The following is a 26,073-nucleotide window of genomic DNA, read 5'->3' on the forward strand; positions in this document are numbered from 1 at the left end:
TACCTGATAGCCTACAATATTTAAGATTCCGTATTCATTTCACAAATATAGGCTATGTCATTCAATCGCTACTCCACAGAGATTAACATTTCTTGTATGGTATTTTTGAAGTGTATCCTAAAGGGTGTATAGCCTATAAATAATTATTGATTCCCCAGACAGCCTATAGTCCCAAAGCCCAGTAATATTTACTCCCAGCCTGAGATTCAGTCGGTAGAGGTTTTGATAGAAAATAACTAAAAAGGCCAAAACCTGTAATGGCTAACACAAACTGTCAGGTTATTCTAACAGTGTTGTCTGTTTATACAAAGCCGGATACAGTCTTTTCCTCTGTGCCACAGGCTTCCATTGTTATCCAAAAACTATTAAAAACGCTTCAGTGAGCCACATGGTTGCACTTAGTGACATGTTACTTCATTAAAATCAATACTGAGTAGATCCCAAATACACTCTCCTGTTACTGTAAATATTCACTTGCACACAAAATCCGTGGCTCAAAATATCCCCCAGCAAGTGTTCTATTTACCACTTTTTATGTATTTGCTAAAAACAAACAAACAAAATGAAAGTATGTGATAGTCCCCTCTCTACAGAAGATGGAAAATATTAAGAGGCGGACTAACACACCGTCAGTTTTGCTCTTTTCATGGGATTTGTGGAGACAAAACTATGGGATAACATCAGCCGTATCATGGGCGGATGTTCATTACATCGAAGCTTTCTGGTCTGAACTGGTTTAAATGTAGCGGCAAATGTTCCAAGGCATTTTCACACATAAGTGACTCTTTGATTTGACTCATTTTGACCATTTGATCTTATAGTGAGAAAGCTGTTACGCTGTTATCACATCATGTGTTAACTCCAAGGCAGGCCTTTCCTTGAATATAAAAGTGCTATCAATGGAGAACGGAAAATCATTTGCTCAATAAGAAACACACCTCCTTAAAATCTCAGTTAAACTAGCAATGTAACAAACCAACATCATTTTAAATGAGCATTCAGAATGAGACAGTTTTATCAGACAGAGCTTTGGTTAACATGTAAAAGCCTTTTTGTCAGCAGTTTGTCTTTATCTTTCCAGTGTAAGAGATTCCCTCCAGCCTCAGACTGTGATTCAGTGATTCAGAGCCTTTTTTTTTCTTCACCAACCTCCTCCAGGGGAAATAAAGATACTGACAATAATTTCCCTTTGTCTGGACTCTGTAATGCCAACAGGATACACATGTCTGAAGCTGCAAAGGGAGTATCACAGGTACAGTCTGTTCCCTGCGGAAAATATTTTGTTCCTTAGCTCAGCATGTTGTGTGCCCTGCCCTTACAAGTTACCATTACTTTACATTGGGAATGAGTCTCACATGAATAATCCACAGTAGGATGACACCAGTCCGATTAATACGTGAGAATATTAATAACTATCCTCTTCACCTTCAAAATCACAGAACAGAGAGGCAAACCTGTGACATAATCCATAATCTACTTGCTGTGCAGGGGACTGACATTAGGAGACTATTTGTAAAATATTCATTTGAACTGACAGACTGAACTAAATTCCATTACCAAAATTCTGGCTGAGATTCACTGATGAAAGTTTGTTGCATGCTTTTAAAGGATTACTTTGGCATTATGCAGCTGGTTATCTTATTTTTGCATTACAGCTGGAAACTGGGGTGAACAGTGACTTCAAGGCTACAAGAAATAACCTCTCATAAAACCACAAATTGTCCTTTTTTAACACTTTGGTTCTTGTACAGATTAAAGACACAAGACATTACATGTTAGCCGGTTAACTCCTGCTGTTTCCAGTCTTTGGCTGGTGCTGTGTATTTAACAGACAGGCATGAGAGTGGTAAAATCCAAAATCCATCAGCACCCAATGTAATGCGTACATTTTCCCTTTTTTTTATTTCCCCTGCATTGTGACTTTAAAACTGCTGATCATTCATCAGTTATTTCATCCAAAAGTACTGAGATTCCTGCCTGTTGGAACAAAAACTGAAAGGAATTTCAAGACACATTCATTTACAATGACCTGCTCACATTTCCACAATCTCAAGCCAAACAAAAGAGACATTATTGTTCCATTATTTTTGCCTGTTTTACTTTTAGTAGATCTGTAGGGTTTCTGCTCTGTCCGACCTCTGTAGTGCAGATGCAGTATAACCTGATTCTGTGTGTTATGGGAGGGACCTGTGCCAGACACTTGTCAGGGATGCTGTAGATAGAGGTTGACAGAGGCCACAGGTGTCACTTTAAACTGAATAACAACACAACACCCAGGAAAGCAAGAATACATCAACCTGACTTTAGTTTCTTTATGTATGTCGTGTGTGTGTGTGTGTGTGTGTGTGTGTGTGTGTGTGTGTGTGTGTGTGTGTGTGTGTGTGTGTGTGTGTGTGTGTGTGTGTGTGTGTGTGTGTGTGTGTGTGTGTGTGTGTGTGTGTGTGTGTGTGTGTGTGTGTGTGTGTGTGTGAAAGGTTGACACAAACCCAGCTACAATGCAATATTCCTGGGTCCATTCAGTCCACCGTTCAAAATGCAAACCTCTGTCTCCGCCACAAAAAGACAGCACACATCAAACAAGAGCCGTGATCAAAGGCCGAATCTGCTCTTCCTTTCAGGGCCGCTCGCTGACGCACTGAGACACAAGTATCACATTAATTTATAATCATGCATGTCTTAAATGAAACCTGTTAGGTTTCCTTTGTAAACACGATGAAACACGAGGCAAGATGAAAGAGGGTGAAAAATGGAGGAGGCAATATGCTCAAATTAAACGGGGGTGGTTTTTCATGTTTCACTGCTGGCACCGACCCAAGACAGACACTTTTACTGATTATTTACAGGAAAGTGCTCTTATCTTCATTTACAACCATCAAGCATTAGGTCAAAAAGACAATTACCTTCAAAACAGTTTTGGTTATCATAAACACAATTCTCTTGCAGATTGCATCAGTGAGGGTGGGTGTTGTCCCGCCGAAATCATCATCCATTTTTGGTTCAGTTCTATTTTAAAAAAGCAGCAGTCAAATAGTCCCACATAGGGTGTGTGTGTGTGCTGTGATGACGCATCTCTCAATAAGTTCTCTAGTTAAGAAAACAAAAAAAAACAAAACCAGATTAAAATGTGCCAGGCAGAACCACTGCACTGTGGTTATTCTGTTTTTCCTGATTGAGCCTCTCCTGCAACAACAAACCATCTAATCATCCACATTTTCGAGAGCGCTCTCCTCATGATTGAAAATCCCTGTTTGCACGTTCACAGTGAAAACAAGCAACCATTTTCTGCTTTGCACAGACTTAAAACAAAGGCATCAGCTGCATCCTTGAAGAAAGAAAAAAAAAAACCCAACCAGTATCTCCCTCTGGATCATGGTAATCAGTTTCAGATCAGTCGTTTCATTATCTGCATCTGCAGATGTGTTTTGTGTTCATTTTGTTAAAAACAAATTCTGGATCATGCTTATACTCCATAGCCCTCTGGCATATGATAAGCCTGTATTTCATCAAGTATCAAGTCTCAAAAAGTGTGACCCTGTAGCCTATTTTAGATCATGATAAGCATCCTCTGGATCGTTGTTTTCCACATTAACGTTTCATCGATCACTTTGGAAACAAGCTCATCCGGCCTGTCTGTTGTTGTCACCGTGGCTTCCCCGGCGAGCCGACTGGGCACTTTTCCAACCTGGCAGACCCCAGCAGCTAAATTGCCCTACTCATGTGACCATCCTGCCTTCATTTACTTTATCTCTTTGAGGAATTTAGCCAAAATCCTGTTGCATTTTATCTTATCTTATAGTGTCTTATCTTGTGTGGTGTTTTATACTTTTAAAAACCCCAGTCTTTTTATATTTCCTTGTGTTTCTTTTATATGCTGTTTTGATGCCTTTTATGTCTTACGTACAGCACTTGGAATTGCCTTGTTGCTGAAAGGTGCTATAGAAATAAATTTGCTTTTCCTTGCCTGGCTTTGCAATTAAAAAAAATAAAATGGTTTTGTAAAACTTTCTCCTGTGAGAAAATTTCTTTCTGGGATCTGAATTTAATTTGAAGGATGCGTCAGGGAATCATTTTAGATTATTCTATATGTGTAACAAAAGTGCAAAGTAGGAATAGACAAAATTAAGTTGTTTAAGTTTTCCTTCACTTTTCATTTCCCAAGAGTATGCATATCTATGACTCTCACTGAAACTACACAAGAAAATGGCATCTGTCCCTTTGCAAACTGTGAACAACCTGAATAATACGAAAAGACATTTTTAACAGGTGGATTACACAGTTGGTTAGCTTTCATCATTTAGCTTCATCCAACTGCATGCATGTGTCCAGTGTCCCAAAAACTCTCACTCTCTATCTCTCTCTCTCTATCTCTCTCTTCGTGGGAGTGATTACATTTCAACCACCATTGCATAAAGCGGCAAGCACCAATGGCAGCACAATTCAAGAGCTTTATCCATAGTAACATATCTCTCAGCCGTGCTGTGGCAGGAAGGAGACACTGTGAGCTCCAACATGCCATTAAGGATACACCAGGATACATGATTTTTTTATCACCAACAATCAAATGGCTGCAATTCATCAGAAGGCTTTAGTCTCTGTTGTTGTGGCTGTTTAATTGTAAAAAAAAAAAAAAAAAAAGGTATTCAGATACCTGCTGCTGCTGCTGCTGCTGCTGCTGCTGCTGATCAACATCTAAATTTAAATTCCCTGTGTGTGCCAAAGAGGTTTGGATAAAAGCCCTTTTAATTCCAGGCGAGCAGATGCAGAATGCATGTTTGATGCTGATGCCAAGTTATCAGGTTGGCCGAAGCCTCTTGTAAACGACACCACCGGAGACATGTGTTTATCTGTGATGCGGCAGAGGGAAAGATCATGATGAATGGCTTGTTGTGGAAAGTTGGATACTGTTTGTGATATCAGATTTGAAGAGGCAGTTAAAACCCTGGAGGTGGATGGGACATTGTGCCATCCTTAATAATAATAACAACAGCTTATTAGGCACACATAACACTCCATCAACGGTGCACTGTGAAGTCATGTGATGATTACCCTCTGCATAACCTTGAGATGCTCCAAATAAAGACAAGGACACAGACAGACTGCAAGAGACAGACACATACATTAACAGAGAAGAAGCCCACGGTTTATTCAGTAGTAGTTTTAGATGCATACATAAATATACTACAGATAAGATAAATAGAAAACTTTTGAGGATTACTTTTAGGAAAATACTTTTATATTACACAAATCAATAAAGAAAATGTATTAGAAATAGAATAAGAAAAATAAATGTGGTATATACATTTATAATATGGCACATGATGGACTTTTTTTAAAATCATTTTGAAATGTTATTTTCACTCTTTTTAGTTTCATTGGTATTACAGATGTTTGCTTTTTCAGTTTTCCTTCATCTATCTCTTCCTGTCTGTTGGAGAAAATGTTAGTGATCCTTTTTTTGCATTTCAGACTAAATATAGAGAAACAGATATAAAACAAAAAAAAGAAAGAAAGTGAAAAAAGAAAAACAAGAGAGAGCAAAAACCTCTACCTCTCTCTCTTTCTCTGTCCACCAATTAGCATCCAGTCCTGTGTCTCCAGGATACCTGAAACCATGACAACAGCAGGTTACTCTTCCTCTCTGAGATCTTGAGCGCCATCTGCTGCTGACAAAGAGGAAGTGCAGGCTGCTTATTCTCTGTCACTTTGAAGACAGACTAGAAGATGAGCAAGAAGTCTTGTTATGGGAAAAATTCCATTTGTTTACCAGCGTGTAGGCAGTTATACTCCATTATAGTCCAAAATAGTTTTGTAAAATGAAAGCTCACCGACATCTAAAATAATCTGTGCAACAAAGGGCCTTTTTTGTGTACTTGTGCTTTTTGTTTACTTGAGTATTCAAGGTCTTTCTGGTGCTTTCACAGCATGTCATGGTCTTCATCAGCCAATGGAGCTTACTGGCATGGACGTGGCTCAGTTGTCATCATTTGACTGAAGTATGGAACTTGGAATTAAGTAATAACAGGTGGTTGTATATTGGTTCGTGATCATAATCCCTGTTTCTGTTAAAGAAGACAAAGACCATGAAATGCTGTTGAAAGCTGTGGAAAAAGCAAGTGTAGTTAAAATGATTTTGTAAAACTGTATTTTTTATAGCCACTTTTATATTTTGCTCTTTGTGTGCTTTCAGAGATTTCAGCACATCAGAAGCTGTGATAAACATTTTCAGTTTTACTCTCCGGTTTTGTTCATTTCAGTCAGACCTCATACCCTGTCTTTTTCCACCACCACATGACCATATGTCTAATAAACAAACCTGAAACCAATAATCCAAATGTTGTTAGATATGGAAAACCCAAAGCCTAAATTGTGACTCAATTTAAAAAGAAAAGAGATTGACAGAAGGCAACAAAGGTGCAACCTGCACTGGTTGTATTTATGGTCTGGTGCTATGACAGCAAGCTATGTACTTGTTTGTGTGTGAATTAACATTTAGTAATAGATCCGTCACCATGTTTTTCATGTCTCACTGATAGGCCTACATACTATATAAATGTATTGCTACAAAATGCCCTGTTGTTGCATCAGTAATGAATAATGAATTGCAACTCTCTGTAACCCAGTGGTAGATTTTTATTTGGTTTTGAGCATCTTCAAAGTTTCACATATCCCCCAATTATAGCGACAACGAGAAGCTTTTATAACAGCAATAATATAAAAACAAGAGCACTCTACTGCCACATTAGATACAGCCCAGTGATAATTAAGCTTCAACCATCCCTCTGTCTGATTTTTCCAACTCTGAAGTACCACATCTCTGTCTGTTTTACTCTTGAACATACTATCTTGCCCTACAGATCTTTTCCAGCCCAAACACTACAACAGAGGTGAAGGGCGTTTTCTTTGTCCTGATTCATTAGGACATTTTACAGACCTCATTGTCAGCAATGTTTCACTCTTTGGACTTGTTTGACAGAAGCAGCTCCCAAATGAAATCTCTCCACAGTGAGAGAAAATGGGAGCTTTTGGAGGGATATTTTAGACAGCTCTCTCCACCACCATCAATCAGAACACCAAATGAGGGAATATGCTTGGGGAGAACTGCGTTTATCCCTCCAGTGATGTTCAGAGACTCTGTGCACTGAATGTGCTCTGTTCTGCTTGTGATGGTCCAGCACCTTACTAAAATGTTGATGTCATCAACTTCGGTGTCAGGCAGGATCCCACCCTAGGGGTTACCTTCAATGAAATAATCACTAGACAGGTCACTTCAGACCCCACCCATGTCGTCCACCCAGAGTACAGGCTTCTGCCCACAGGCAGATGCTTTAAAGTCCCCAAGTGCATGCTGAATGGTTATATGAACTCCTTTGTGTCCTTGTCCATCAAAGCTTTAAACAACAAGCTGCACAAAGTCACACCTGTAATATTAATGTTATTTATTACTTATTTGTCTGACAGTGTTAAGAACTCTTGTGCTTTACTGACAAGCTAGCCAAACCTGTGCAAGCTCCTTTATTTTATTTTTTACTCATCTTTTAACCTCTTAACCCCCTATTTATTCTGGATGAAGACACATTGCATGAAGGGAATGTGCAGTGGTTTGTCAGTGGCAAATCTGAGTGTGTTGATTTACTATGTGTGTGTATATGGATGACACATGTGAATGTGCTATGTATTATGTTATTAGTTTTTTTCAGTAGCTGATACTGTATGTCCTAGACAAATTTCCTTCAGGACAATATGGTTTTAATCTTTAATCTCATAATATTGCCTGGACAGACCAATTAAAGATATTGGCAATGAGAAATGTGAATGCATCATATATCAGCTCAATATCTGTCCCTTGCCCTGAGGCTGAATAGATCCACTGTGAGGCACAGTCATTAGCGTTTGTGTTACTGTGTCTGGAAAGAGTCCATTTTCTCTCTTTAGCCCTCCCAGACACAAAATGTTTTATACTGGAACACTGAGATTCAGACATCCTGTGCTCCATCACCGAGAGATAACCCACATGATAACAAGGCGGTGAGTCTGCAGCCACATTAGTGGCTCAATTTAGGCACCATAGTGCTTAGAGAAAAATGCTAACATCAGCATGCTAACATAGTCACAATGACAATTCCAACATGTTGATGATTTGTTTAACATGTTCAAACAAAGTAACATCCAATAGTTGTTGAGCCATTTTACTAAAGGCCAAAAATATCAATCCCACTGTGGCACTAGAGGAAAAGTCAGGTGATCACTAAAGTCACAGACCAAGACGCTCCTACAGGCCGCAGGCTTGAGTGATTCCCTGAATGCTCACCAAGTCAGCTGTGTAATTTAATTTCCACCATCACCCGTGTAGATGTAACAAGACATTGCAGCGCTAGTGAGACAATTAGCTTGTACCATCTTAAAGCTTCACTCCTCATTAGCCTGATGGCTGTTGTACACGTTGATGGCTCCAGCCCCGCCCTAACACTCAGACTGCTGTCTTCCAGCCGCCGCCAGCAGGTTTCTGCGGAGACTAATGGGTCATTAGAGTGAGACTGATGAGAGAGGTAAAAAGGCCTGAGTGACCTCTCCATTCACAGAGCATGAGGCAGAGAAAGGGAGGGAAACATGCATTATGGCACAATAAGGTTCAACCAAATATGAATGTCGAAAAAAATAGGCTACTAATATTACTAGACTGAAGACTGCACCTGTTCAGTTGCAGGGAAGAGATAATGAAACAATTCACTGCAATAAAAAAAAAAACTAGGCCTATGTTAATGAATGCTACATTCATTTCAAATCCACGGATCATGTTAGCTAGCTGTGACAGGAGAATAACCCCCTGTGTATAAAAGAAATGTTTGAAATTTAATTCAGGAATATCAACCCAGTTTGAACCTCTATGCACACACCAATAGAGGAGCCTTAACTGTAATTACAGCAGTGATTTTACATTTTGATGTACATCTGTAATAGCCTCCATATGGCTGACAAATGTTTCTTATTTCAAATTTAAAAGTCTCAGTTAGATCCACAAGACTCAAGGAGAATTTAAAATGATTTAACACGATTATTAATTATAAAGTATATGAAAAGGTTTCAAAGTTTCACTGAAGCAGTTCTTTGGCTAATAGAAGATATGTTACACAGTTCAGAATACATGACTATAACCTTCCTCAAAATTACATGTCATTTGGTATATGAAATGGTATATCATGAGAGGGAGAGATAAAAAGAAATACCTCTCTCTCTCCCTCTCTCTCTGTCTGTCTCTCTCTCTCTCTCAGTATCTTAGTGATTTCTCTGCCCTCTCTATTAAAAGCACCTGATCTCAGCAGTGATACTCTCTTCCTGCCTATTTTAGCTGGATCCAGGCCTTTGTCCAGCCTCTGACAGACACTCATGAGGTCATGATTTTCTGCTCGAAGCAGCCAAGCAGAGAACTACAAAACAAGCTATAACTACTTCAAGAAGCTTCAAAATGTCGCAAAGTTGATCAAAAACCTGATGCATAACAATCAGCTTCTTAGTCCTCATCAATCTATTACCAAACAATTTCCAAACAGATAAAATCAAGTTTTTTTTACCGGTGATGAAATTCCATAAATACTTGTTTCCTCCACCCACGAACCCAGATAGCAACGCATGATGTAAATGTGTTTTGCATTACAAAAAGGAACATGCTTTTCATTCCTGGCTCATGGGGGAGCCAGAAAAGACGCTAGAGCCAGGCCCTTTTGTCTATGTGTGACCTACATTCTCACAATAGTGAAATGCTAACATGGCTGTGTGTCTATTGATAGCTGCATTCTCTCTCGGGGAGCTGGTCAAGAGAATGATTAAGATAGATTAGATTGCCAGTTATATTTGCTGGAGCTTTGATTGGGATTTCACTGAAGCCCTGCAGTGAGTCTGTTGCTCTAACTCCATGTGATCTCGGTCTGTGTCAATTTCTATTATTTTTGCTTGAGGAGAAGAAACAGTGAAGTTATACAGTAATTTTACCAGATACTACGATATGATTACTGCCATTGATCCCATGTGTGCAATCCAGCATCATTCTATAAAGTTACACTCCCCTATTCTTCTGCTTTGGATATCATATTTATTTGAATGTAAATGCCAAAATCATGACAGAAACCTTTCTTTCATACCATCGATCTGCAGATTATTTTCATGATTAATTGTTTGGGCTATAAAATGTAAAAAAAAAACACAGTTTCAGTTTCATCATATTGATTGTATTGATTGTTTTGTCTGACCAACTGTCCGAAACCCAAAGATATTCAGTTTATTAACACATCAGTAAAGAAAAGCAGCAAATTCTCATTCTCCCTTTGCAAATTAATCAATTGATTATTAAATAGTTGGCGATTGTTTTTCTGACAATTAATTAAACAGCTCTACAACAGATGTAACTGCATATATTTACATAATCAGCATATGTATTACGACTTACCTCTAATAACGCCAGTAAAATCTGAGTAATCAACATGTGATTGCTGATTTATGAAGGTGAATTTAACCCCAGGCATCACTGTAAAAAAAGAAAATAACAGGAGATGAGAAGAGAAGTTGATGAGAAATGAAATATAAAATCTAGAGAGAAAAAAAAGGTGAAAATGATAAAACAGGAAAGAAAACTATTATAGGAAGAAAAAAAAAAAAAACAGGACAAACACAAACCCTCTAATAATGCAACAACTACAAGAATCCTACTATGCAATTTAAAACCCACAGTACAAACATAAAACAGCGTTCGCAAGACAAATAATTTTTCTTTGTTTCTCCCTGACTGCCGGAGTAATCACACTAACGGAGTGCTGTGTTTACAGGGGGCCTGTTGAATTAGCAGTATTATTCTAATCATAGAGAACAGTGCGAGCATGAAAGCAAGATGGTTAGTGTTATCTCGTGTTATTTGTAATTTTCATGGACCACTGCTGTGCACACACACACACACACACACACACACACACACACACACATACACACACACACACACACACACACACACACACAAGGCCTGTGATCACACATCAGCAAGTATGATGGAAAGAAAAGGCACAAAAACATCTGACTCCAAGAGTGCTTCGAAAGGAAGTATTCTCTTTTGTGTTTTGTACAGTGTGATGCACTGTTATATTAAATGCCACTTCTTTTTTTCTGTTCTACTCTAATGATAAAGCTGCTGGGTGTCTGTTCTGATATTGAGTCTAATGTCCTTACACATGTGTTTTCTCTCAGTGATTTCCCATGGCTTTGCTCTGAATGCACTCTGAGTCAGTAAACATCCACATCCATGTGGGATGTTCAATGCGTTCCAACAAATGTTTATGGATGCCATATTTTCACTTCCCCACAAATTTCCCTTTTTTCTGATATCAGATTATCTAAACTGACAATCTTTGAATTTTCTGCTGTGTTCTTTGACTATTTACTCTTTTAGTCAGTCACTCTTGTATAGTTTTATTTTTCTTTTGTGACGCAAGGCCTAATCACATTTTACAAGTTGCAGTATAACATAAACCAGTGACGCTGCAGTAGTTGATTTAAGTCTGTCCATATTTTCTCTCACTTGATGTTAATCACTGTAGAGACAGGACCATGCAGGCAGAGTACATTAGCTACAGATGGATTATGTAGATTAAATGTAAGCCACTTACTGCTGAGTAGATTATTAGACTGGTGCACATTAATTTTTATTTTCACTTGTCATCTGTTCAGAAGTCAAAGTGGGGTGATTGTATTAGGTGGATGACAGGCTGCATCCTCTTTAACAGACAGACTGTTCTCTACCCACATCAAGAGATGGACGACATGGCTGATGCTGTTTGCCCATCAAGATTAAAACACATTGCACAGCTGTTTTCTGCTACACCATGCTTTATTCACTTCACCAAATGTTTGCAGTTATCTTGCTTTCATTTGGGCAAGATGGCAGAAAACAAAAGGCTGAGGCGGGCAAAAAAGACAGGAGTTAGTAAAGTGAATAAAGCGTGGTGTGCTGAAGAAAAGTTGTGCAGTGTTTTCATTTTTGTACCGAAGCTTACACTGGCATGCACACGGCTGAGTGTGCTTTCTTAAAGTCAGAAAATGAATTATACTGTTGCCATGATAACAGGCAAAGTAGATCACTACGTGCCTATATACGTTATGCCTATGTATGTACAATATATATATAAGGCTATAGATCTCTTTTTTGATATTGTGGACTAAATTCAACATCGAGTAGCCTATCACAGGAAATCTATATGTCTGTGTTTTTTTCTGAGTCCGTCTATACTGAGTATGTGCCTTGTATGTTCTGATATTTAATATTACATGATTGACAGCAGAGGAGCTCTGCAGTCAGAAAATGTGACCGGCATCACAGGTTTCCTTGGATGGTTTCCTATAACATTTTGTGTAGTGTCCTGTAATAAGCCTACGTGGACTTGTTGTGGCAGGAAGCTATTGGGAGGGGTTCAGACTCTAGCCTCTAGCACCATCTCCAACATTAATAAAATACTTAAAGTTCAAGCATGATTTTTAACTAGCAGCACAGGCCAGGGGCACATTTGTCTCAAAATCTCTCCATGGCTATAAAGAATGCAAAAGTGTAGACTTGCTCACTTTGCATGCGATATTAAAAAGAAAAATGCCCTCATACAAGTATCTCAGAAACACTTTCAATTCTTATATGATTTTGCAACAATATGGGCTGTTGTCCTCATGTTAGAATGTCACAGAATGGGTGTTTAGAGTTAAAAAATTGTATTATGACTAAACCGTTTCTAGACTTGCGGTCCTGGATAAAACAAGTTAATTGTATCCCATATCTTATATCATCAGAAATATAGTTGGCTTTCATTGGGGAAGCGTTATGATTAACATTTTTACATCAACATCGTCTCTGACATAAAAGGGGTTGTACCTCTGTTGGCCAACACTGTAAGCAACCTACGTCACCATAAATAGCTAGCTAGCCAGTTGTTTTGAGAGAAGAAGAAAAGGGCTACAAGCGGAAGAAACACCGTATTTGGTTTCGGATCGTATTCTTTTTATGGTCCTGGTTTTTTAAAACATATTTTGAATAATGTCGACCCCGGCAAGGAGACGGCTTATGAGAGATTTTAAAAGGTACCGCAAATTTTTGGCAGTAATTTGTTGTGTTTGTGTGGAGCTAGCAGCGTTAGCCGATGGAGCTGTCGGTAGCTAGCTTAGCTTAGCGTTAACTGCTGGTGTCCAAAGAATATTGTATATAAAGCTAGACTGGAGTTATTGTGACATAAACGTGTTAATTTACATGGCTTGTCTCGGCATCTGGCCTGTATAGGATTGACAAAGGCACTATATGATAATTAGAGTGTTATTTGACGATATCTGAAGAAGGCAATTTGGCTTTATGCAGTGTTTCATACCCAGGGGATAACGTTAGTCTTTTTTATTTTAACTGACCAGTTTGTTTGTGTGTTTGTTTGTTTGTTAGTTTGTGGGTAGGTGCAGTTTCAGGTAGCTGAGGTTACCTGAGGTTGATGAAATTTGACTGAACAAAAGACTTGTGGACAATTCAGCAAACCCTTTGTCTTGGCGTAACTAGCCCCGATCAGATGATAAATGTGACAGGGTTTATCTTAATTACTCAGCACAGTCTGCAAATCTGTGAGTTTTAACTCTGATGCTGAAAAGGCAGCAACATTCAACCAGCCAGCTAACATATTGGTCTCAGTCCCCCTTGGCAACAACGTGGCTTGCAGGTGTTGCACAACTCGGAGTGTGTGGTCCTGGTGAATCTCAATGTGAAGAATGGGCATCTCGTCTTGCTGTTTTTTACTAAGTATTAGTGTAGATGAATAGTCCATACATCATTCTAATGTAAATGGTAATATCAGACTCATGCTGTGAAGACAAGAAGAATATGTTTGGGCTTCTGGGGGAAATCACACCTGGCAAGGGGCTGCTTGTGATAGCTGCTATCCCCAATCTGTTGCCTTGCTCCATATGGCACCCCGCAGTAGGTGTGTGTGTGTGTTTGTGTGTTATTCACACACCTGTCAGTGGAAAAAAGATGCTAAGCTATTCTACTAAGAACAGCAGTTGAACCAGGGGGAGATAAGGTGTCACTGTAATTCTACTCTGCTGTGCCAGTCCCCAGGTGGTAAAGTGTAACACACTGAAGACACAATGGCACATTCCTGGATCAGCCTGTGTGTCCACGCCAGGGCTGGCTGATTGAACTCAGCCCTGCGTGATATTGCCTAACCTGCCTTGGTTGATCTGTAAGTCAAATTATTTGCACAACACGTGTCTTGAAACTGAGCTGTGTCACTGATTGAACAGCAACACATTAGTGTGATGTTTTGGCTCAGTACTTTGGACCCGAAATGACACTTTGCTGCTGAAGTGCTGTTTAAATAAGCATGTTTCTTTTTACCTCTACTGTATGACCAGTTCTAAAACCATGGTCCTTTTTTGGTAAATAATATTTTCAGGTTTTATAGATAATAGTAAAGCATGACTTTCATTTATTCTCCAAATGTATTTTTAGAATCAATTTGACATTGTGAAGCCAGTAACCTTCACTTTACACTTTAGTACCATCACTTTATATTTGTTCAGCCTTATTTGGTGGGGATACAGCTTAATAATAATTTACAGTAGTTTGTGACCTAGTCTGACTTGGGTTGATAATGAGAAATTGGAGCAGCCTTATCTTACTCTGAAAGCTATTTTAGCACCATTAAAGGCTATGTGTTTCTCATTCTGTTACTCCAGTTGTTTGATCTCACTAAACTAGATCATTTTAGGCAGACCTTAGTCAGAAGTTATTATATGTACATCAGTTACTGAATTAACTACAGTATATGAAGGGTTTCCTTGACCACATTGTTTTTGTATGTTATTACAGAAATCATACTGTTGCTACTACTAACAATTATTTTCACTATGTATTAATCTGGTCACTATTTTCCCCGGTAGTTAATTGTTTGATGGTAATCTATAAGATTTTTGTGAAAAATTCAAGATTATGTCTTCAAATATCTTATTTTGTCCACCTAACAGTTCAAACCCAAAGATATTAATTTCACAAAGAAATAAAGCAGAGAGGCATACAGCTGCAAATTATTTTCTGATGAATTATACAAAACCATCACATGGTCTCCCCCTAACCCTAAAAAATGCTGCCCACTACTTCTCCTAATTTGTTGTCTGCAAGACTGGTCAGTAATCCCTAGTTTCCAAGTAAAATAAAGTAACTATCAGTCTTTCTAGGAGGGAAGTTGAGTGGAGCCTCAGTCTAACAGCAGAGAGCTCAGGCAGATTACAGTAAATGAGGTTAATTGCAGTGGGTCCGTCTGCAGCTCGGGACTTAGACATGGATCTACACTCACACACAGACACAGAAATCAGCCTACCTTGTTTTATAGCTGTAAGCTCTTATTAAATCAGCTTTTATACTAGGCTTCGTATTGCATGCCTAAATAGTCTGTGGTGATTCTGAACTTGGCCTACATGTGTTGGTGATCTGAAGCAGGACCTTTTAATGTCATACAATAATGTAGCATCAGTGCATTTAGCATGTATGAGTTTCAGTAGGGGACCTGGCAAACTAAATAGTAGTCTCCTACACACTGGCCACACATCATGTGGGCTAAATCCAACACAAACCTGTTTCATACCTGTATTCCTATAAACTGTTTACCTACCAATAGTTTGACACACCAGTGAAGGTTGACGGAAACTTAATCTAAAATGTTGCCCTGCAGCATCTGTCTGTTTTGATTTGCTGACATCTTTGTTGCTAGGCAGAGATCACCCTTCAGTTAAACAGATCTGGGCAATTTTCTTTGTGGAGCTTAAGCTAAATGATTATTTACATTAATGATGAATCCATCTCTGATTATTTTGGGGTATGTGATGAATCACTTTGGCTGTAAAATGTCAGGAATCAAAAACAAATATGTTTATAATTTGTCTATATTTTCTATTTTGTCTACTTTTAAGTAGACAGAAAACTCTCACCAACTATTTTGATAATCAGTTTGTCATTAAAGTTATTAATCACGCAAAAAGGTCAAAAGATTAGCAGCTTCAGAGTGCTCAAATGTTGCTTTTGCTTTTTTTTTTTTTTTTTCGTTTAATTCTGAAAATGTGAGGGTTTTGGACTGTTGCTCTTCCAAAGCAGGTAATTTGGACTTTACCACTTTTAAGCATCTAATGCACACATTAGTAAAACAAACACGTCTCCATTTTAACGTGATAAATGGGATAACCAAACAAGTAATCAATCATCAAAACAGTTGTTACTGGTTTTCTATCTCTCGAACAACAAAACAGTGAATCACTATGTCTTTGCATTTCCTGTTGTTGGAGTTTGACTTTCTGTAGTTGACATTTTGTTGTTTCTGTAGTTGACATCAAATTTCGGCAGAATTGGTCCGCGCTACATCCCTGAGTGAAAAGTTGAGTTGAGTTTGTGATGAAGTTACACCACTGGTCAGCTGAGTGTGACAAATTTGGCAACTTTTTGAACAAACCTTGGCAGTGTTGGCTAAGAGTTGCCAACACCGCCCCTAGAGTGAGAGACACACCTCTCTCTGTGTCTGCCCTGTTCAGTGAGTGGCAGGGAGGCAGAGCAGTTACCCAAACTGTGCTGTGTGAGATACAAAATAAGAAAGATATTCTGTCGCTTCTAACGTTCTGCTTGTTCATTTTACAAGTAAATATTGCTGAAATAACAGCCGTAGTCTTTAATTTATGTGTGGGGTGATTTTGTCAGACCAGTGTTGCTGCTGCTGCCAAGTTAAAAACACATCACTTCATCTGCACCTGTTTTTTCTTGGGGAAAAGGGGAGACACTGGACATTTGTCCCAAACTTTAATGAACTGGTCTTCAGTATGTTATTTATTTATTTATATATATATTTATACACTGTATATATCCGCAATGGAGAGCAACAAGAAAAACATGTATTGATAGAAATGATCAAAGTGCCGCTTCTTCATCTGTGGTTTATACACATTAGTGAGAAGTAATTTCAGGTGAAGGTCAACTCATTGGTTAAAGGGCTTAGCACCACCAGGACTTTGATGCTCTTGGTACAGCAGTGCTTCAGATGAGTGTTAATGGTGTTGCGTATGTTTACTGACATGTGACAGCAGGATGAACACAGAGCACTTGATCCTGCAAGCCTGGCTGTCTACTGAAGTCATGTTGATACAGCAGTTTGTGTTTTGACTGATAATTATCCTGCAGTGAAGGTGTTAATTAAAATCCTCACACTCTCTCCCAATCCTTGTCTCTCCTTTTCCCCTCCTTCTTCTTTGTCTCTTCCTCCCCCATCATTTTTTTTCTTTGTCTTTATCTTTACTTTTTGTATTTTTTCTTTCGTTTTTATTCTTCCCACCTTGCTTCCTGCTCTCTCCTTCTTTTTGTCCCTTTCTCTGTGCCTATCTTGCTGTCTGTCTTTCCATGTCGCCCTCTGTGTTTCTCTTACCATGTTTCTTTCTCTCTGTCTTACCCAGACTTCAAGAAGATCCTCCCACAGGCGTGAGCGGAGCACCATCAGAGAACAACATCATGCTTTGGAACGCTGTTATTTTTGGGTGAGTCATGCTCTAAATCCAACTCCCTGCTGTCTCTACTGTGCCACTGTGATTATGATGCACAGGTTCCCCCACAAACCCACCCTTGGTGCATTCTCATTCTCTACGTTCTCCCACAGTTCAAAAATATTTCTGATTACAGCCCCGATTGTGGCACAGAGCAGTCTGGAAAATCAGCATGTAGAGACTCAGCAGGTGTTTGATGGAAGAACAGGCTGAGAGACACTGTTGAGGGTAGAGTTGATGAGAAAAGGAAGGAAGGAGGAATACATAAAACCAAACCAAAAGAGTGACTTTTCAGAGATTAATTTAAAGTGCATGGGAGGGAGAATGAATCATGAAAAAGCAGGAAGGGACTTGCTCTTATTAAACTCAGAAGTACTGGTGGTATGAAATTCAAAAGGGATGCAAGAGGTAATAAAACATCAAGAACACAAGAAAATTGGATCGCTGGAAGTAATTTTAAAACTCAACAACAAGAAGGTGTAACAAAAACAAACCATGGAATAACACATTGGTTTAAAATAAAAATAGACTTGTTAATAGTTCCTCACCTAATTCAAAGTCAAAGTGGAAGCTGCTAGAAATGTAAAACGTGAATTCAGCTGTTTTGATCGGCCCAGTTACACAGACTGTGAATGTGAGGAGCCGAGTAAATAAAGACTCAGGTGTCTGTATAGAGCATGCTCTTGTATAAATGGTAATGGTTATGTTTTCTACAAGCCAATGCCTTATTGGTAGCAGTGTGGATTTTTGGAATTTGGAAATAATTTTATTTCTCTCTCTCTCTCTCTCTCTCTCCACCGTCTGAAGGCCTGTGGGAACGCCATTTGAAGATGGTAAGTTATTCGAGATCTGGATTTGATTTAACTTTCTCCTGCACTGTTATTATCGTAGAGTTGTATTATTCAATCCAATTGTTACAGCCTTCTGGGCAGTGTGTTGTAAAAAACATGGAAGTCTGAGGGTGATCGTGGATTACACACCCAAGAAATCAACATGACTGAGGAAAAAATCACACACACTCTAAAACATCCTTGCACCTATAAATTGTTGGTTGGTAGGCATATTCGGATTGGTTTGTTTGTAGCTTTACCTTGGTTGATTAATTTGCAGTCATCTTCTGATTGGTTGATTTGTATAAACCCATCAATCAGAATAAAGTTACAAACCGACCATTCAGAATAAGGCAATAAATTGGCCTCTCAGAATGAGGCAAGAAACCAAAATGTACATAAAATATTTAAAGAAATTCCATTGATGTGTCAGACAGAAGTCAGCCCTAAGATAAATAATGGGCTGTGTTGGTGGGGGTGAGCCACATGAAATACCATCCAGGAGACCCAGTTTGAGTTGCAGCCTGCTCAGAATTATTACCTGGGTCAACCGAAATTTGTAGAGCAATAACATGATTTCATTATATAATCACAAAAGCTGATAAAGTATATGAAGGAATAATCTCATGCCCCCAAATTAAACCTTCAAGTCTGCTCTTTACCTTTTTATAATCATTGATTTATTTCATTTACGACTGAATGAGTGTTTCATGAAAAAAGTGACAGGTGAAGTGAATAACATAGATTATCTCGTTACAATGGCACCTGTCAGTGGGTGTGTATGGGCCTGCATAGCCACAGTTGGGTCAGAGTGCCCATGCTGACTCGTGTCCACTGCCAAAAGCGCCTACAATGGGAGCATGAGAACTGGGCCACGGACCAATGGAAGAAGGTGGCATGGTCTTATGAATCACGCTTACATGGGGAAGAGATAGCACCAGGATGCACTATGGGAAGAGGGCAAGCAAGCAAGGAGGCAGTGAGATACTTGAGGCAATGTTCTGCTGGGAAACCTTGGGTCCTGCCATTCACGCCTTCATGGAAACTGTATTCCCTAATGGCAGTGGCCTCTTTCAGCAGGATAATGCACCCTGCCACACTGCAAAAATGGTTCAGCAATGGTTTGAGGATCACAACAATGAGTTCAAGATGTTGACTTGGCCAAATTCCCCAGATCTCAATCCAGTCGAGCAAATGTGGGCTGCAGGCCCCACCTCGCAACCTACGGGACTTAAAGGATCTGCTGCTAACGTGTTTGTGCCAGATTCCACAGCACACCTTCAGAGGTCTACACAATATTAGACAAGTGGTCATAATGTTATGGCTGATCGGTGTATGTACATACACCCACTTTTTCTGCGTCTCAGGCATGAGAAGTGCTGACTCAGAGTTTATAGTTTTCTCTTTGTTAATCATCTCTCCCTTATTTTTTTTCTTTTTAGCCTGCAGTCGACATCTGTACCTCAGTGAGGGATTAGTCTCTCGTTCTAGTCGGGCTGGTGATATTTTTAGTAACGTAATTGTTTCTCTCGCTTTGTCTGACCTCCTCGATCCTTCGCACCTGTATTCTCCTCAAAAATTACTTATGTGCACCCCTCAACACACTCTCTCCCTCTGTATTGTCATTCTCTCTGCCTCTCACCTTCTCCCTCCCCCTTCCCCCTCTGTGTCGCTGCAGGAACGTTTAAGCTTCTGATAGAGTTTTCAGAGGAGTACCCAAACAAGCCTCCCACGGTTCGGTTTGTGTCCAGAATGTTTCACCCAAATGGTAAGTGACACAGCTGCTCAGACATACTCATACTCATGCACATTGACTGACTTTAAACCGTGCGTTTGAAAATAGAACAAAGCGTTGCTTTATTCATAACCAATGTCTACAGTTTACATTTATTTGTGTATGACGTACAAGATGCTTGAACTTTGGATGAGGCACAGTTTGTTTCAAGGCTCAAAGTTACTCCTTTCCTCCTCATTCAAGCAGTTTCCTCCCATTCATCTCCTTTCCCAGTCCATAATGACATGAATTTAGTCAGTTCCATCGGGCTGGCTTACTCCATATATAACAAAGCAAATTCATATAGAGCATTTGGAGTATACTCCTAGCTAGAGAAATTGTAACAGTCTGCTAGGTTAATGTTCACCATCTATTTGTTGATGCGTTGTACATTCAGTCTTTACTAAATGCGAAGATAATTATCTCGGTGACATTGATGCTGAGATATAACATGTGTTGTGATGTTGATCTCCGTGGTCTGAAGCTTGAACATGTTGTGTTCTCCAGTTTATGCAGATGGCAGTATATGTTTAGACATCCTCCAGAATCGCTGGAGCCCCACGTATGATGTGTCGTCCATACTCACCTCCATCCAGGTTGGTTGGTGTGACTGCCTTTAAGCGTTCTAGTTAACGTGGTCTGCCTGGCATTCATAACTGTTATTTGTTTTTAGTTTTTTTTTTTTTATGTTTTACCTGCACTGCATTCACCTCAGTTAATGTCATCAATGAATGCATTGGAGTGATTGAAATACATGGGCTATTGTCTGTTATTTGTTGCATGGATGGATGTGTATGTTTTAGATGGGATCATTTTTACTGCATTTAAGTCTTATTTCAGTGGATGCTAAATTATTAAATACATTTTTATTGATAATTCCCTTTTCATGTGTAAATTCATGTGCAATCGAACCTACGTTTTCTGTTCCAAAGGGAGACATTCTACATGTGATGTAGTGTATACATAGATCTTTATCTCCTCATAAATTTGGTATATGTATATTGTTTGTATACATTACATTATATACAGGTACGTTCTCATTCAGAGAATCTTGCCTGGTATTTTAAAGCTGATAAGTTACAGTGGATATTTTCATTACATATCTTATTTCCACAGTCGTTGCTGGATGAGCCAAACCCCAACAGTCCGGCCAACAGTCAGGCTGCACAGCTCTATCAGGAAAACAAGAGGGAGTACGAGAAGAGGGTGACGGCCATCGTGGAGCAGAGCTGGGTTGACGTCTGAGATTCTCTCGCTCTCTTCTCCTTCCTCTCCATCATCCTCTCTTCATTATCCCAGTACTTCAGTCTCTCATTTTTTACCTCATCAAGAAAAAAAAAAAAACAGCAACTATATCAGAAGAACTCAAGTGCCACCCAAAAAAAAAAAAAAACATCCAGAGAACAACCGAACCAGAATGGACATTATCTTGCTTGCCAATACATCTGAGGAAAACGAGGGAGGGAAATCAATCTTTTATTTGTTTCTTGTCCTTAATTTTACTTTTTTTATTGCATGATGTGAAATAAGTTATTGCTAACAGAATTTGTAATATATCTTTGTTGTTTGGTTGGATTTGGTTGGACTGTTAGTGTTTGAGTTTTACAGATTTTTTTTTTTTGTCCTTTGGAATTTTTTTTCTTTTTTTGTAACGTCCGCTGGTGTGCACAACTTGACTGTTTGGAAAGGGCAGGTTGATGACCAAATCAGCATATTTTGAAAGTCGTGGAATAACCCAGAAAATGCCTTTTTCAGAGTTGATATCATCAAAGAACAATACCTGATCTGTTCCAGCATATCTCTGTTATTTTAAGACACTGTAGGTTTGGGCTCACAGACGTCACAGGCTGCAACAGCGCCAAGTCTCCCTTGCACTGATGAATCATGACTCCGTGGCTCGCCAGCTCTGAGCTTTTATTTTAATCATTTCTTCTCCAAGGTAGCAGATGATATATGTTTGAAAGGGAGTGTTATGAGAAAGTAAATATTAACACTAGGATGGGACAGGATAAGCTCGGACTGCAGATCCCAAAGTGGAGATCAGGGTTAGTTGTTGAAAAGGTTGTGGGAATCCCAGCTGAAATAAGGAAATACTGTTTTAATTTCAATCAACATTTAATTTTCCTTAAGTCAGCTAATTGAGCCAGTCTGCCGTTCTTTGTTGAAAGCTGTCAAAATGTATGTAGAGCAAAGGAGCCCACGAGATGAGGAATTGAACAGTTCTTGTGCATATCATTGTAGTTCATTCGTGGCTAATGGAACGACCCGACACAGCAAGTACAAATCTGTAAAGGTTAAAGACAATGAGAATCAGCATGAAGTTGATAAAAATACTTAACATGCTGGGTGTACTTCTACATCATGTTCTCCTCTGTTCTTGTTGTCTATAATACGCCTGTATTAGTCATCAGAGTCCAGAATTTAAGAAAACGGAAGGTAGATGCAGGACTGTTTTCTGCTCCCTCTCATGACAGCTCATGTGATGCTTGTGCCCACACAGTTTTCTTATTTCACCTGCCACACAAAGTAATTGACTTTCGAAACGCTTTGTTGCCGGTGACGCGTGTCCGCCTGAGTGATGTCAGTTCTTTTGATCCTTCTCTTGAAATGACATAGCTGACATATAAATTAACAAGTAAGCAGAGGATAAAAGCAGTGCTGTCACATGCATATATATATATATATATATATATATTTTTTTTTTTTTTTTTTCATTTGCTTTAAATGAGAGCAGTTGGAGGATTGACAGATCAAATTGCTGGAGAGACAACTACACTCGCTTGCAGTTCAAACCCTGCTTCAACAGTTTTCCCAAAGTTGGTTTCATGCCTGGATTTGTCTCGTTTTATTTGTATGTGATACCCAATTAAAAGACCACTTGAGTATAAATTTATGACTTAACCCTGCCCAACTCAGCTAAATAATCAATGGAAGACAGTCATCATAAAACAGAGTTCCTCTTTTCTGAGACGGTAAAGGTCATATTGTGGTTAGTGACTTATTTCACCTAATAAGCAGAAGGGATATGTTATAAAAAATTTTGTGAATTAAACAAGAAAATGTATACTTATAACAATATGCTGTATAAACATAATAAAACACATTTTTCAGACTTTGAAACAAGTTTTGCTCTTGATTTTTAAAGTTTATAAAAACTGTAAAAGTAGAAGAGTAGGTGGACATCGTGTTGTGATGTACAGCTGTAGGATTATGCAGCTTCACTATTTAAAATTCTACCTCTTCTGAAGCCAGAACTCTGGTTTTTGCACTGCAGCCTTTTTGTTTTGATTTACTATTTGCTTGAAATGTGTGAGATGATGACAGGAGAAAAGTTATGCCCTAAATTGTTGACGAACTCACAGAATATCTGAAACAGAATCAAATTGTGATCCATCTCTAACATCATTCTTAGGGAAAAAAAAGAAAATATGACCCCAGGAGAAAAAGAAATCACAAGTCTTTTATTCCCAAAACAGAGACATGAGGACGACATGCAGTGTCATCTTGTATCTGAACTGATATAAAAACAGCACTAAAAACAATGAATACACTTTAAAAAATGTAAAACAGTCATGTAGAGATAAATGAGCAGTGAAGCTATCAGACTGCCAAAACGTCTTAATGTCTCTACACAATTAAAATTCTAAAAACCAAGTCTTTGTGTTTCATAAAAAAGATTTTAGATGTTACTATGTTACTCTTATCACATCCGTCATAAATAATGTAGGATGGTTAAAATGCCACAGAAATGTGGTGCCACGTGTTACAAGCACAGCCTGTGTGTACAGAACAACTGAGTCCCATCAGTTTTCATCCGATACAACCAGAGGAGACTGAGCTGGTCATCGACCCTGTGATAGAAGAGAGAAATACATGAGAATTTTTTTTCATGAGAAATTTTATATCTGTGTGTATGTGTGTGCCCACAGACGCACCTGTTGCTTCTTAATAATCTCATCTCTTGTCTTGAAGACCGGTGCGTCTTCCACCACGATGCCTTCAGCCATTTCCTTCACTTTCTCCAGGAGCTCTGTGCTGTACCTGCCAACAGTGCAAAATAACCCACAATTATTCAGCATCCTTAATTAATCTCTGTTGTCCATATTATTTCAAAGAGCTTATAGTGTCGTGAACAATGAGTTGAAAATTCAAAGTCATATTTCAAGGACATCAGACAAACATTTCCTATTTTCAACTTCTTGTTCTGTTGCTAATTCCTTTTCTTAAATGATAATGAATTCAAGATGCAGACAAATAGGACATCAAAACAGGAAATCAGCATAGAAATGTCAAAACATGTTTGACAATTTTAGAAACACAGTCTCTATATGTCCACCAGAGAGCACTGACAAATGTTTTTTTCAACAGTAAATTTAAGGATCCTTAAAGTATTAAAAGGAAAATGTTTTGTATTAACTGATATGTTAGTGGATTTTTGAAACTGAAAAATACTGATATTGACCTCAAAATTCAGCCAGGCTGCTTTCATTATTTTATTATTATTAATTATATATTTATGTGTAAGTAGCCTTTTATTGTTATAGTGGGTCAAATAATGGCAAAAGTTAATGATTCTGTAAAGTGTTGGACACTTTAACCTAAAAACCCACATTCGTGCCATAAAAACTCCCAAAAGAAAAAAAAAAAAGCTGTATTCTATTTGTCTCAGTTTCTTTAAAAATGCTTTGAAAGTTTGAAGCTTGACAACAAGACAAAATGATACAAGTTGCTGGACAAAAATTATGAGAAATGTAGCTGTTAAAATATGATAGAATATTCTCACTTAATGAACTGGTTGTGGCAACTGTTGAAGCCAAGACAACTTGCTTCATATCATGATGCCCACAAAGTATTACATTTGAAACAACGGCCAATCCTCATCATCTCTCTGATTCAGGAAGAAAAACACCCGGTGCAGCTGCAGTATGAGCAGAGCCCACAAGTTGCCAGTCGTTGTACGGACACAGGGGGCAGTAGTGAGCCCGTCAAGTGTTGAGAGCGGGAGACGAAGAAGATTTCGCACTCGAAAACATTTTTCAACAAACCGCACAAAGGCAAGTTCAGTGACTTATCAGAAGTAATGTCAAACAAGAGGTTTAACTTTTAGAAGTGAAAGGTCTTAGATTATGAGGAATTACTGACAGGTTTGGTAAATATATCTAAGGTAAATTTCAACGACAGCTTTAAAGTCCAGCGTTAAGTCGCTAAGCTAGCCTGATCCTGGACTGAGGAGCTTCATCAGCTGTGGAGTGGTTTTTATATCCTACAGCTCAGGAAAAGAGTCAAAACAAAAGCCTGCCCGATAAAGGGTGCATATGTACTAAAATGTGAAACGTGTTATTTCACGCACCGACAGCCGAGGAAGACGTTGTTGGCCCAGACCATGGACAGAGAGAGCAAGTGGTCGAGCTGCTGGAAGTCGTAGTCGTTGATGTTCCTCAGGATGAACTCTCTCCTGGCCTGCCAGTGTTTTTCACTCTCCCAGTAACCTCGAAACGTTTCCACCTGGTCGGCCAGAGCTCGGTTCTGTTGAATAAAATCATCTACGTCCAGGGTAGCCATCTTGCTCTTCTCCGACAGAGTCAACGAAGGCACTTTCCTGTTTTCGAAGCGGGTCTCGGAAGTTGTTTTTCAGCGCAGCGTGTTTTCAACAGCGCCACTTGGTGGTGGAGGTGAGAGACATGAAAGACCCTCTTCACAAAGCCTGTAGCGGGACATTAGGCAATACTCCATTACAAGTACATTACAAGTCAAGCTTTCAACAGCTTATTTAAGCAAAATTAAGCTACAAAAGTATGGTTAGCAAAATGTCCTTACAGTAACAAAGGCAAAAGTCATTATGCAGAAAAAAAGGCTGCTTTGATGATGTAGTGTTTTACTGTTATAATGGGT

The 26,073-nt window shown here is 38.9% G+C and overlaps 2 protein-coding genes across 2 annotated transcripts; one reads left to right on the forward strand and one right to left on the reverse strand.

Moving 5' to 3' along the window:
- The first annotated feature begins 12,939 nt into the window (after positions 1-12,939).
- Positions 12,940-23,294, forward strand: ube2b (ubiquitin-conjugating enzyme E2B (RAD6 homolog)). Its single transcript, XM_056398068.1, has 6 exons — positions 12,940-13,104; positions 17,491-17,571; positions 18,385-18,410; positions 20,086-20,175; positions 20,689-20,777; positions 21,298-23,294. Exons 1-6 carry the CDS (start codon positions 13,061-13,063, stop codon positions 21,424-21,426), a joined length of 459 nt encoding a protein of 152 aa, XP_056254043.1. The 5' UTR covers positions 12,940-13,060; the 3' UTR covers positions 21,427-23,294.
- Positions 23,295-23,621: 327 nt separating this feature from the next.
- cdkn2aipnl (CDKN2A interacting protein N-terminal like) lies at positions 23,622-25,774 on the reverse strand. Its single transcript, XM_056397395.1, has 3 exons — positions 25,532-25,774; positions 24,117-24,222; positions 23,622-24,032 (listed from the first exon to the last, which is right to left on the reverse strand). Exons 1-3 carry the CDS (start codon positions 25,741-25,743, stop codon positions 24,024-24,026), a joined length of 327 nt encoding a protein of 108 aa, XP_056253370.1. The 5' UTR covers positions 25,744-25,774; the 3' UTR covers positions 23,622-24,023.
- Between the last annotated feature and the right edge of the window lie 299 nt (positions 25,775-26,073).

Source organism: Seriola aureovittata, chromosome 15, assembly GCF_021018895.1.
Source record: "Seriola aureovittata isolate HTS-2021-v1 ecotype China chromosome 15, ASM2101889v1, whole genome shotgun sequence".
Classification (NCBI taxonomy): domain Eukaryota; kingdom Metazoa; phylum Chordata; class Actinopteri; order Carangiformes; family Carangidae; genus Seriola; species Seriola aureovittata.